We start from the raw sequence: 14,822 nt of genomic DNA on the forward strand, positions 1-14,822 counted from the left end.
CGTCTATGTGGAATCAGCTGACGGAGTGCGCTCTTTCACGCTACAGTAGGATCTTCACACTTGAGTTATTTGGTCAGTTTTGGCCCGTAACTGCCCAAATAAGTGAAGTGTGCATTGATTCTAAGAGCAACGCCTGTCATCTGCATGTCATACTGACTCACAGTATTGTTTCAGTACCACAGCAGACTCCCTACGCGTGTTACTGCAAGGCACAGTGTTCTACACCACTAGGCTCAGTGCAGCTAGGAAATAGCTGTTTTTTAATGCGATTCGCCATGAATAAATTCGGAAAGAATCAAATCTTTTCGGAAAATTTGGCGAAGCAGCGAATCGAATTTTTGAGAAATGTGCTAATCTCTAATAGGTGATAAATGTCCATTATGGGAGAAGCTCTTTTAACTGTCATGCCACCTGGAAATTTATGTCCAATAAATGTAGGTGTCACCCCAAGAATGGGGCCCCCTCATGTGCCAAACAGATTGGAAATGTGGCAGCGCATGCATGACTCTCTCAATTCACTTCAGTAGGACTTCTGTCCATTTACAGTAGTGAGTGATGGGGCTCAGCTCTTGAGATAGCAGAGAGACCCACACCTATCGGACATTTACAGTATGACATATCCTGTGGATATGCCATAAATGTCCTCATGGAAACAACGAAACAACCCTTCAAGTCTTTTCAACAATTGGCATCCAACACATATTCTTCCAACAGTCCTATACGCTCAAACTTCAAATTGCAATGGCCTTGGCAGTCTCTATGATGGATGGTTGAAGGAATTTTTTATAAAAACATTTGCTAGAATTCTTGCTTTTGTTTCAGCAAGTAGATACAGTACTTAAATTTAAACCTACTGAAAATGCAGTTATGCAAAGAGCATAACATTTTCGCGATGAGCAATACCGGTGCTTCACTGTACATTTAATGAATCAGAGGTGGACAGTGAGTGATCTGGGCCATTGAACATTAAGGTCACAGGCCACAGGCCACTTACCAACCACTATAGCCATGGTACACTTAATTTGGCTTAATACAAGGGGAAATCTGGAGCAGCACTTATCACATCAATTGCTTATGCATGCCCATTGCTTTGGCCATTGACATTAATGCCCAAATGGTCAGTTTGCTCGTAGTTATAATACATTTCAGTGAATATCTGAAAAAACTCATGGCATTTAATAAGAAATAGTTATAATTATGCAAATTGTAGTGAAAACCTGCCTGTAGTAGTAGAATCGAACACGCCAGCTACAGGACACAGAGGTATGACAATAACATCAATATGTGTCTAGTTCTGGGGGCAAACCTTACATAAAGAACTGTTATCAGAGATTTTGCTATTTCCCTGGAAATTGTTCCTTGAACATTTTGTTTTGTATGTTTTGTATGACAATGATGTGAAGTGAGAGCAACACAGACATACAACATGATATCAAAAGCCAAGTCAACTTGAGGGAAAAATACATCTTCTTGGAACTAGTCTTTGAAAACCTGACAGAATTTTTTTTATAACAGTCAAGCCATTAATACAGTCATTTCTATCACAACTTTCTCAATGGGACATACTGCATGAAACTGTTAACACTATCTTTTGTGCCAGAGGAATCCTAAAACAGTATGCCTGTCAGCTTGCTTGTCCACGACTTGCTACACACACCATGGCTCTGAACTGATCAGAGGATAATACCAGGCACGTCATAGGCTAGAACTGTTCAATATGTATAAGCCAGCCCAGTAGACATTTTCAGGTTGATTTTTAAGGATCAAGGCATGAGACTACCAGACCCGGCATCTTTCTACAGGGTGCATCATAGTGCCTTTCTTGCAATTAAATTCTTCTGAGAAAGCTTCAAAGTTTTGTAAGGATCCCATCACCCTGAAATGAAAACACAATGGACAAATGTGAATGGTTTGCATCAACATCCTTTAAAATAATGATGTATATAAGATGTAATTTTGTAATGTATTTTTATTGCTCCTTTCTCCTGTTCTGTGGTAGTGATAGGGGAGTGTCTCTACCTGGGTGGGAGTAGCTGTAACCTAGCTGGGCATTAAACAGGCAGTGCTGTGGCAGAGAAAGCAGAAGTACAGATTGGGTTTGGTTGGATACAGCAACAGGAAGTGCAGGATGGAAACAACCAAAGTGATTTGTGACAACAGGTCAGAAGGGCCCAAATGAAAAAAAAAGCATGAGGAAAATGTACATGAGGTAAGCTAGTTCATGAGCATATCTGTTAAAAGCCATAATACCAGAAAATCCCTTTAAGGTAAAAGCCTTGTGTTCTACAGATTTTTTTTAAACTCGTTGTGAGATCCAACAAGAGACAAGCTAATTGCAGTGGGAATAATAGTAATGCAGTATAATCATCCAACTTTAACAAACTAGAGAAATTAGACTAAAAGACCTGTAGAAATACATAGAGAAGATGTAGAAGAAGGATGTGTAGATATGGAATGAAAGAAGATGGTGGGAAAAAGAGAAGAATATTAGGGAGGTGAGGAAACTTTGACAAATGATAAAAGAAAAAGTGTAAGAGAAAGAGAAAAATATAGAAAATGGAATAGAATAAAATGAGAACAATAGGAGAATAAAAGGATCACAAATAGTAGACCAAGATGTTTGGGAGGGAGAAGAAGAATAATTAGGGTGAAGCAAAGGAGAACAAATACAGAATGAAAATGTAAAAGAAGTAAATGGAAGAAAAGAAAGAGGAGACAATGGGCAGAGGAAGAAGGAAGAGAAAGCAAATGAAATGGAAGGAAGAGAAGATGGAGGCAAATAAGAAGAAATAGATTAAAGAGAAACTTGAGAAGAAGAATAAGAAGTAGTAGAAGACATTAAAAAAGAAGAAAGAGACTGAGACAAAAAAGAAGAGAGAACAAGGAGGAAGAAGACGGATGAGATCGAAAGAAGAAATTAAACTTGTTATCAATCACTTGAGATGGACGTGCAGAGGTATAAGATCACAACCCAAACAATATATTTAAAAAATCATGTGAACTGGGTATCAATAAAACGTAACTTTTACTATGTAATTCTAAAATAAGATAGAATTAAATAAACTACATTGTTGTGAGACAATACGCGAATTAGTGAAAACGCCACCTACTCATTCCACTGGATAAATGCCCTACATGCCATGTTTCGTCCCGAATTGCCGGAACGCATCAGGGGACTTTAATGAACTTGAAGGGAATACTGAGGAAAAGAAAAAAGGGAAACACAAAATACACAAAACATTGGTCACTACTAATCCTATATGGCAGACTCCACATAGAAAGAGCTGATAGATCATCTGTATAAAGATCCGACTAGAGGAGGGTTCCCAGTCGTGTTCACTGTATGGACTTTCAGTGGCAAACGTCCGTACTCAGGTGTGGGGAAGTGTCCCCTATCCACCTTCGTCTCACCGCAATTTGTAGTAGTTTGGGGGAGCTATAGGACTGTGTAAATAGGGTTTATTTAGGGATTAGGCCCAAATATAGGGACAGGTTCTGTATGAGGTCGCCCCTATCGGGGCGGGTGCTCTGTGTCTGTTAGGCAGGTGACCTTTTTAGCCCCTGACCCTCCTCCTAGGAAGGGCTTTACTTTTACGGCACAACAGGAGATTCCTCATTTGCCGTAAACTACAAGAGTGCCGGTCACAAGTGTCCTTCTGCCATCTCAACATTAGGACTGTCACACCACCTGGTGTAGATCCCTCTACTGAATGTGGTAAGATCAAAAAAGGTGGTGTTTTCACTAATTTGCGTATTGTCTCACAACAATGTAGTTTATTTAATTCTATCTTATTTTAGAATTACATAGTAAAAGTTACGTTTTATTGATACCCAGTTCACATGATTTTTTGATATAAGGAATTAAACTTACAAGACTGAAACACATGATCTCTTATCATACATGAAGTATCCAAAGTGGACTTCGATCTGAATTTCAGGAAAAATTTGGTTCCTCACAAAGCTGAATTTGTCCGCACTTCTTGATAACAAATCAGTTTTTCCTAAGATGGTGGCTGTAATAAAAAAAATTATACTCACCTCATCCACTTGCTCGTGGAGAGGTCGTCCACTCCCATCTTGATTGAAGAAGTGACATCACCACATGCACCCAGCATGATCATGTGGTGAGATCATCACGTTGGGGGTCTTTTGGCAGGTTTTCTTCAATCCAGACAGGAGCAGACGACCTCTCCACAAGCAAGTGGATGAGGTGAGTATTATTATTTTTTAAACCCCTAAAAGCTTAATGTGAGTCACAGATGCCGCAATTAAAGTTCAACTTTTCATCTGAGGTTAAATGACTGGTGGACGACACGATTGCTGTTCCCCGTCATTACGCCCACTCCATACAATGGAAAGTGATTCATGACAAAGTAATTTAAAAACAAATCAAATTTCTGGTCGAAGTTCAGCAAAGCAGCTGAATCAAATTATTTAAAACTTTGCTCATCTCTAGTGAGAGTGTTAGGATAAGCTGCTCACCTGTACTTAAATGGACTGTGCACATCTGTCTTTATCGAGTGCCTGGCATATTCTGGCCGATAAGATCCACACCATACCTATTTGTACAAGACATTTCACAGAAGGTCATATTTACCATTAACATGTGGTCAGGCTCTGTCCCTTTAATACAGTACAGTTGTTACTACACTGCCTAGTAATATTGAATATGCATAAATACCCTCCATTATACAAATAGTTCAACCTGGTAATATGGAATATGTATCAGTAACCCAAATTATAATCAACAGCACTGCCTAGTAATATGGAATAGGTACTAATAACCCATATTATATAAACATTTCTGCCTGAAAATATGAAATGTCCATTAGACCCCTTAATGACCAGAAACCTTTTTTTTTTCATGTTTACCTCTACATTATAGCAGTCCTATCTTTCTTTTTTGTTTTTGTTTTTTTGTTTTCTTCACGCACATGGCTGTCTGAGGCCTTGTTTTATGCAGGAAAAATGTTATTATTTTTCAGCGTTGTTTGGGAAAAAGTGATTTTTTTTGCATAGTTTTTGTTTATACGCTGTTCACATTTTACACGACATAACTAATAATTAGATTCTTTAGGTTATTACGATCATGTGGACACCTAATATGTATAATTTAAAAATTTTATTTAATGTGTACACAATAAAATGTATTTTACACTAAATAATGGCAATATATTTTTTTTGTTATTTATTTATTTTACATTATTTACAAACCGGATTCCAAAAAAGTTGGGACACTAAACAAATTGTGAATAAAAACTGAATGCAATGATGTGGAGATGGCAAATGTCAATATTTTATTTGTAATAGAACGTAGATGACAGATCAAACATTTAATCCGAGTAAATGTATCATTTTAAAGGAAAAATACGTTGATTCAAAATTTCACGGTGTCAACAAATCCCCAAAAAGTTGGGACAAGTAGCAATAAGAGGCTGGAAAAAGTAAATTTGAGCATAACGAAGAGCTGGAAGACCAATTAACACTAATTAAGTCAATTGGCAACATAATTGGGTATAAAAAGAGCTTCTCAGAGTGGCAGTGTCTCTCAGAAGCCAAGATGGGTAGAGGATCACCAATTCCCACAATGTTGCGCAGAAAGATAGTGGAGCAATATCAGAAAGGTGTTACCCAGCGAAAAATGGCAAAGACTTTGCATCTATCATCATCAACTGTGCATAACATCATCCGAAGATTCAGAGAATCTGGAACAATCTCTGTGCGTAAGGGTCAAGGCCGTAAAACCATACTGGATGCCCGTGATCTCCGGGCCCTTAAACGACACTGCACCACAAACAGGAATGCTACTGTAAAGGAAATCACAGAATGGGCTCAGGAATACTTCCAGAAACCATTGTCAGTGAACACAATCCACCGTGCCATCCGCCGTTGCCAGCTGAAACTCTACAGTGCAAAGAAGAAGCCATTTCTAAGCAAGATCCACAAGCTCAGGTGTTTTCACTGGGCCAGGGATCATTTAAAATGGAGTGTGGCAAAATGGAAGACGGTTCTGTGGTCAGACGAGTCACGATTCAAAGTTCTTTTTGGAAATCTGGGACGCCATGTCATCCGGACCAAAGAGGAAAAGGACAACCCAAGTTGTTATCAACGCTCAGTTCAGAAGCCTGCATCTCTGATGGTATGGGGTTGCATGAGTGCGTGTGGCATGGGCAGCTTGCATGTCTGGAAAGGCACCATCAATGCAGAAAAATATATTCAGGTTCTAGAACAACATATGCTCCCATCCAGACGTCATCTCTTTCAGGGAAGACCCTGCATTTTTCAACAAGATAATGCCAGACCACATTCTTCATCAATCACAACATCATGGCTGCGTAGGAGAAGGATCCGGGTACTGAAATGGCCAGTCTGCAGTCCAGATCTTTCACCTATAGAGAACATTTGGCGCATCATAAAGAGGAAGGTGCAACAAAGAAGGCCCAAGACGATTGAACAGTTAGAGGCCTGTATTAGACAAGAATGGGAGAGCATTCCTATTTCTAAACTTGAGAAACTGGTCTCCTCAGTCCCCAGACGTCTGTTGAGTGTTGTAAGAAGAAGGGGAGATGCCACACAGTGGTGAAAATGGCCTTGTCCCAACTTTTTGGGGATTTGTTGACACAATGAAATTCAGATTCAACATATTTTTCCCTTAAAATGGTACATTTTCTCAGTTTAAACTTTTGTTCCGTGATTTATGTTCTATTCTGAATAAAATATTAGAAGTTGGCACCTCCACATCATTGCATTCAGGATTTATTCACGATTTGTATAGTGTCCCAACTTTTTTGGAATCCGGTTTGTATAACTTTTTTTAATCCCATTATGAGATTACTGTTTTATAAGTTTATTTCACATTTCTAATGTATTGGCATATACATGTACACTAATACACCATATTTGTGTAAATATGACACAGGCTGCTGTTAGGGGAACCCCTGTGTGCCCTCACAGCAGGCTTACAGTGCAGACAGACCTATTTTATCAACAATACTGTTTAGTAGTATAAGCATCAACTATATTATATTAACAGTACTGCCAACTAATTTGGAGTACCGTAAGTATCAAAACCCCATATCATACCAACTAGTAATATAGAAGCTACTTATACCAACAGCATTGCCTAGTAATTTGGAAAAAGTATCAAAACTCAATATTATACCAAAAGTATTGCCTAACTATATGGACTAAGTATCACAACCCCATATTATAGCATCAGAACGGCCTAGTACTGTGGATTTAGTGTCAATAACCCATATAATACCAATAGTACTACACAGATATGTAAAAAGACAATTTGGAGTCACCTGTGCAAAATTCAGAAAAAAAAGCTGCTTGTGTGTCAGGTCCAGTCCAGGTAGCTTAGGCTCTTTGCCATGTCTCTCCACCCATTTCAGATATGCCTATAAGAATCATGAGGTTATAAGTATCTACACCAGCAACCATCAAATCGTTAAGACTTACTAATCACGGTTCTATGTATGGACAATGTATCAGTAGATGTTATGCTAGTAGTCATTAGGGTTGTAGCTATAGGGGTTTCAAGGAGGAAAAAAAAACTTTACCACAAAAGAAGTGTGTCACTTTGTAAGAAGGATGAACGTTATACTCTTCAATTGCAGACGATAGAGTGACAATGTGACCTTTACTATTGGTTGCCTGTTTCTTTAAATGGTAAATGGCCTGATTAAATATTTGAGAGACTGCTTAGTGGTTGGTTGGTTTTGCACTATACATATGTATATTTGTGAAAAAATAAAATATATATATACAGTATATATATATATATATATATATATAAAGAGGAAAATCGGACAGCACTCCAGGTAGAGAACATAATTTATTCACCCAAGTGGCAAAAAAGGGAAGCATGGGCCAATTGCGCGCTCCCTCAAACGTTGTGACATCTGTGGCATTGTGCTGTGTGATCAAACTGCACATTTCAAAGTGGCCGTTTTCAAAGTGCAATATTCATGCTGTCTAATCAGCACCTTGATATGCCACACCTGTGAGGTGGGATGGATTATCTCGGCAAAGGAGAAGTGCTCACTAACACAGATTTAGACATATTTGTGAACAATTTAAGAGTAATGGGTCTTTTGTGTATGTAGAAAAGGTTTCAGATCTTTGAGTTCAGCTCATGCAAAATGGGAGCAAAACCGAAAGTGTTGTGTTTATATTTGTGTTCAGTGTATATATATATATATATATATATATATGTACACAAGAAGAGACATCAGCTCAATTTTCTATTTTATTGGGCCAAACATCAATTTTAATGTTTCAGCTTCAGCCTTTCTCAAGCTATATATATATATATATATATATATATATATATTAGCAGAAGGACCCGGCTTCGCACGGGCACTGTATATTTTATCTATTTAATTTAATGTTTGTGTGTGTTAAAAGATAGACAGTATCCCCCATAACAGTGACCTCCACAGTGCCTGCCCCTTTAACAGTGACTTCCACAGTGCCCCGCTGCCTTAATAGTGACCTCACAGTACTCTGCTGCCTTAACATTGACCTCCACAGCAGTTGCCCCTTTAATAGTGGCCCCTGCGCCCTTAACAGTGACCTCCACAGTGTCCTTCCCTTTAACAGTGACCCCCCACAGCTCCCTGCCCCTTTAACAGTAACATCCACAGTACCCGCCTCTATAACAGTGACCTCCACAGTGCCCGCCCCTTTATCAGTGACCTCCACAATGCCCGCCCCTTTAAGAGTGACCTCTACAGTGTCCACCCCTTTAACAGTAACCTCCACAGCACCTGCCCCTTCAACCGTGACCTCCACAGTGCCCGCCACTTTAACAGTGACCTCCACAGTACCCACCCCTTTAACAGTGACCTCCACAGTGCTCGCCCCTTTAACAGTGACCTCCACAGCGCCTGCCCCTTAAACAGTGACATCCACAGCACCCGCCCCTTTAACCGTGAACTCCACAGTGCCGTCCCCTTTAACAGTGACCTCAACAGTGCCCGCCCCTTTAACAGTGACCTCCTCAGTGCCCTCCCCTTTAACAGTGACCTCCACAGCGCTCACCCCTTTAATAGTGACCTCCAAAGCGCCAGCCCCTTTAACAGTGACCTCCACAGTGCCCGCCCATCCAGTGTCTGCCCCTTTAACAGTGACCTCCACAGCGCCCTGCCCCTTTAACAGTAACATGCACAGTGCCCGCCTCTTTAACTGTGACCTCCACAGCGCCCGCCCCTTTAACAGTGACCTTGAAAGTGCCTGCCCCTTTAACAGTGACCTCCACAGTGCCAGCCCATTTAACAGTAACCTCCACAGCACCATACCCCTTTAATGCTAGGGCTACACAACAAAATGTGTCACGCAACATTTTGTTTCAACAACTTCTATAATGATAGGCTATGGTGTCGCTCTGCGACATGCTGCGACTGCGACACGACAGTCACAAAAAATCCATCCAAGATGGATGCATGTAGCAGCGTAGTTGTGCATTATGTGTCGTGCGACTTGTTGTCCTGTAGCCCTAGCCTAAAGCTGACCTAGAGCAGTGAAAAAGAATGGCTGGGTTGTTATTGAAACCTGGAGTAAAACTGTGTGTTTGGCAGTTGGGATTTGAAGATAAAGACTTGCAGGCTTATATTGGCTAATGCAGGTAATTTTTTTGGAATATCTCAGGGACGGTACATCCTAGAGAGCTGAGACCCAGTATAAAACCTTCCCGAACACCTGATGTACCTGTGTGCCAAATTTGGTGAAGATCGGTTCAGTCGTTTGGTCACGCATAAAGAACAGACACACAGAAACTCATTTTTATATATATACTTATTGACAAAAAATGCACCCAGATAGAAATGTCAGATTGCTGCAAAACTCGGCATGCAGATATATCTCAGGCAGATATGTAAATGATTACAGATGTGGTCTGATAAGATACTGGTCTTGGAACAAGAGATCTTAAAAATGCTTCCCTCGCTACCTTATAAAAGGCTCTCATAGACTACTTTTGGGTAGTGTACCTCGTAGTGAATGATCATTGACTGCTTGACATGCCTCCATGTCACACTAGAGAATGGGCGCCTCATTGGACCTAATGAAGCAGGATGGTTGTTTTGACGAGTTGCCTGCCATCTAGGCCATTCTCACCTAGCTGTTAGGAGATGTTGGGAGCAGTGGTTACTTGATGGCACACACTTACAACAAACAGGCTCCGAACAGCCCTGACAGACCAGCAGTATGAGGATTTTTTGATCTGTTGACAATCATGAATATTTCCCACAGTTTAATTGTCCACCATCCAGACCTAGGTGGCACCTTCATTACACACCCCTGTCTCTTCCCGCGCCATTTCCAGTCACTTAATAGAAGAAAATTTGGCGTCAGGATACCCATTACTAGTCCTGTCATTGACAGCCAGCCTCCATCGTCTTTGTCTGCAGTGGTGTAGTGAAGAAGAAACCTGGATTGTACAGACTGGAACCATATCATCTTTATCAATGAATCCAGATTCTGTTTGGGACCCAACAACGGTTGGGTTCAAGTATAGAGGCCTTGTGGTGAGCGCTTCAATCCTACGACTATCGACTGAAGGAGAAATCCAGGGTTATTTCAAACGCATTTGGAGATTTGTATTTAGCAATTTATCTGGAGGCAACATACATTGATTTAACTCTACGAGGCTACATGTAGTGGACTTGAAACGTCAAACACGAGGGACTGCTCAGAAGGCTGATAATACAACATATCATTTGTGTTTAAATAGGGTGTCTCGATTTTGTCACTGTGTAGGCACTGGCACCACACAGTGAAACTCGCAGCAAGTGCCAGATGGATATTTGTGGGTTTACATCATAATTTTACACTTTATGACAGGCTATTTTATATCTAAGGAGAGACATTGTTATGTACCCCACACACAGTGGGTATACTAATATCGAGCTTGGCAATCAGTAGTTCTCTCACACCTACGGTGTACAACAATCAACTTGTATAATTACTACCTCCATATATCAGATTCCTCAGCAGCGCAAAACATCATTGGCGAATATGGCCTATTAGTGAATGCTCATTATTTGGAAAACAACTACATGTAGAGCAACACTATATTAGTTTTATGATTTTTTATATCTGACCAGCAGTTTAAAGGGCTTCTGTCACCCCACTAAAGTCTTTATTTTTTGGGGGGGGGGGGCTAGTTAGATTCCTTATACTGCGATATATGAAAATATAATGCTCTTACTTACTTTCCTTCAGCAGTTTCTTCTAAAAACGAACTTTTATAATATGTAAATTAGGTCTCTACCAGCAAGTAGGGCATCTACTTGCTGGTAGCCGCCGCAAAAAACCGCCCTCTCGTCCTGTTTATTGACAGGGCCAGCCACGATCTCCTCCTCCTAGCCGGCCCTGTCAGCATTTCAAAAATCGCGCGCCTGTGTTCATTCAGCGCAGGCGCTCTGAGATGAGGAGGCTTGCCTCTTCAGCACTCCCTCAGTGCGCCTGCGCCGATGACGTCTTCTCTTTCGGTGATGTCATCGGCGCAGGCGCACTGAGGGAGTTCTGAGGAGGCAAGCCTCCTCATCTCAGAGCGCCTGCGCCGAATGAACACAGGTGCGCGATTTTTGAAATGCTGACAGGGCTGGCCGGAGGAGGAGATCGCGGCTGGCCCTGTCAATCAACAGGACGAGGGGGCGTTTTTTTGCGGTGGCTACCAGCAAGTAGACACCCTACTTGCTGGTAGAGACCTCATTTACATATTATAAAAGTTCGTTTTTTAGAAGAAACTGCTGAAGGAAAGTAAGTAAGAGCATTATATTTTCATATATCGCAGTATAAGGAATTTAACTAGCCCCCCAAAAAAACTATGACTTTAGTGGGATGACAGAAGCCCTTTAAAACTTGTAACCTGGCTTTGTTTATGGTTGCTTCCAGCTACATCCAATAGACATATTAACTTTTGAGTAGTGCTGATGCATGGACCCTGCACAAGCACTTTAAGTATTACCCTTTGGACCCTAGTTCACACCTGGTGCTCTGATTCATGATTTTTAAAAGCTCTTATTTGTCATGAATTATTTTAAGTATTGATTTTATTATTTTATGTACCGTATATTTTTTTGTATATATAAATTATTTGCCTTGTAACAACAATAATAACAATAACATTTGTAAAGCGCTTTTCTCCCATAGGACTCAAAGCGCATAGATATGTATCAGATCAATACAAGGTTGCAGGCTGGACTGTGTTACAGAGGAAATAGGTGTTCATCGATGCCAGACTAAACAGGTGGCTTTTCAGTTTGGACTTAAATGCTTCCAGGGATGGGGATGTCCAAATGGGGTGTGGCAGGGAGTTCCAAAGTGTAGGGGCGGCATGAGAGAAGGCTCTATCTCCAAAGGTTTTGAGGTGGACTCTGGGGGTGATCAAGTTATTAGATCCTTTTGATCTAAGATTGTGGGGGTGTGATGCAGTTGTAACAAGTCCTTCAGGTATCCAGGGCCTTGATTGTGCAAGTATTTGAATGTCAATAAGCCAATCTTAAACAAAATTCTCCATTTTATTGGTAGCCCATTGTAGTGAGCGAAGGGTTAGTGTTATGTGGCAATGGCGGGGTTGGCTTGTTAACAGCCTTGCAGCGGCATTCTGTACTAATTGCAGGAGATATAGGTCTTTGTTTGGAAGGCCTGTATAGAGAACATTGCAGCAGTCCAACCGTGATGTGATGAAGGCATGAATAATGTTTGGGAGATCTGCTGGAGGTATAAGGTGTTTAATTTTTGCAATGTTCCTCAGGTGAGAGAAGGAAAGTTTCACAATAGCTAAGATTTGATTCCTGAAGCTTAATTCCCCATCAATCAAGACGCCCAAGCTGCGCACAAAGTCTGATTTGTTCAGGTCTGAGCTCCCTATCCTTAGTGGTGCTGGCTGAGACTGGAGCTGTTTTGCTGTCGAGCGCTGACCTCCGATAACAAGAACCTCAGTTTTGTCAGCATTTAGTTTTAGCCAGTTATCATTCATCCACTCCTGAAGCTTAGCTAAGCACACATTTATTTGTGGGGTGGAGTCTGTGATGCCAGGTTTGCCTTTGAATCCAGAGGAACAAAACAAATCTGCAGTCTGGTTTGAAGTCATCTGGGAGCAGCACGTAGATAAGCAGACATAAACATGAGTTTGTGAGCATTCGCTTGTTTGATTTCAAGTGTGTGTTTGTATTAAGTGTGTGACTTAAGATAAGTGACTTTAGATCCAGGGACTTTAGGAGGGGATTACATTGTCAGTTGCTTTTGATTGCATTGTAACATTGCATTGTATTCTTTCTCTCTTGTGTAATCCCCATTAGCAAGTATGTTTTCCATTATTGACAACGCGGTCCAGTGCACATCTTGTCAAATGTACTGTATGCAGTCCAGGACAGCGTTTGAGGGTGCATATTTTTGTTCAAAATGGGAGCGTTTCCTGTATGTAAATGAGTGATTTTCGACACTGAGATGTGTTGACAATTTTGAATAGAGTTTGCTGCTCACTGAGCAGACACTCTATGGTGTAGATACAGTGGAGGATGGTAGCATGGAAGCTCAGAAAAGTGAGGTAGGTAGTTGGATTACATGTAGAAAGCGGGGTAGAGGGAAGAGTTCCAGGAAAGCTAGCCCTGATCTAACACACCCCAACAAGTTTGCAGGGTTGGAAGATGAGGGGATGGGGTGTCAGTTCAGGGAGAGCACTGCTGCAGCCAGACACCTCTTCTGCCAGCCAGGGGAATGTCACCTCCAGTAAGCAGGGGACCAGGACAGCAGACAGTGAGAGACTCTATCATTAGGGGTACAGATAGGGCGAGCTGTCACAAAGACCAGAAATCGTTGAATGGCGTGTTATCTTCCTGGCACTCGAGTTTAACATATTGTGGATCAAGGTTGATATATTACTGTGAGGGGCTGGGGAAGACCCAGCGGTTATGGTCCATATTGGAACCAATGACAAAGTTAAAGGGAGGTGGAGGATCTTTAAAGTGATTTTAGGGATTTAGGTCGCAAGCTTAGGTCAAGAACCTCAAAGATTGTATTTTGTGAAATACTACTGATACCACGAGTCACACCAGAAAGGCAGCAGGAGATTAGGGTGGTTAACCAGTGGCTCAAGAACTGGTGTAGGAAGGAGGGGTTTGGGTTCCTGGAGAACTGGGCCGACTTCTCTGTCAGCTACAGGCTCTATCTTAGGGATGGTCTGCACCTTAATGGGGAAGGGGCTGTCTAGAGCCCACACTCTGGGAAGATATAAATGAGGGACATGAACATGTGGAGTCATTGTGGGTAGAAATAAATAGAGGCAAAAACAAAATACTGCTATGGCCCTATTCTCTTCAATATTTTTTATTAATGATCTTGTAGAAGGCTTGCTCAGTAAAATATCAACACTAAGCTGTGTAAAGTAATAACTCTATTTACAGAACGCTTAGTGCAGCAGATGAGACGCATACTGCTTACTTCCCTTCGAAATGAGAAAATATCTAGCAGTGCCATCAGCTCAGAACTGGCAGAAAATCTGTGGGATGCAGATATTCCTATCTACTGTTCAGAGACGTCTGGCTAGAAGTGGTCTTTATGGAAGAATTACAGTCAAAAAGCTATACCTTGGATGTGGAAACAAGGCCAAGCGATTCAACTATGTACAAAAACATAGGAACTGTAGTGCAGAAAAATGGCAGCAGGTGATTTGAACTGAAATATTTGGCTGTAACACAAAGCAGTTTGTTCACCGTAGGACTGGAAAGCTGTACAAATAATAGTGTCTGTAGGCAACAGTAAGCATGGTAGCCGTTCCTTGCAAGTTTGGGGCTAAATTTCAGCAAATG

The 14,822-nt window shown here is 41.1% G+C and overlaps 1 protein-coding gene across 1 annotated transcript in view; it reads right to left on the reverse strand.

Annotated features, from left to right (window-relative positions):
- Window positions 1-251: 251 nt before the first annotated feature.
- The window catches only part of MMEL1 (membrane metalloendopeptidase like 1), a 202,866-nt gene continuing 188,295 nt past the window's right edge, over window positions 252-14,822 (reverse strand). Inside the window, exons 21-23 of the mRNA XM_044278346.1 lie at window positions 7,308-7,403; window positions 4,483-4,559; window positions 252-1,876 (exon numbers count right to left, since the gene is read on the reverse strand). Of these exons, the coding sequence (XP_044134281.1) occupies window positions 1,777-1,876; window positions 4,483-4,559; window positions 7,308-7,403 (273 nt within the window). The 3' untranslated portion in view covers window positions 252-1,776. The remainder of the gene's footprint in view (window positions 1,877-4,482; window positions 4,560-7,307; window positions 7,404-14,822) is intronic.

This window comes from Bufo gargarizans, chromosome 2 (genome assembly GCF_014858855.1).
Source record: "Bufo gargarizans isolate SCDJY-AF-19 chromosome 2, ASM1485885v1, whole genome shotgun sequence".
NCBI lineage: Eukaryota > Metazoa > Chordata > Amphibia > Anura > Bufonidae > Bufo > Bufo gargarizans.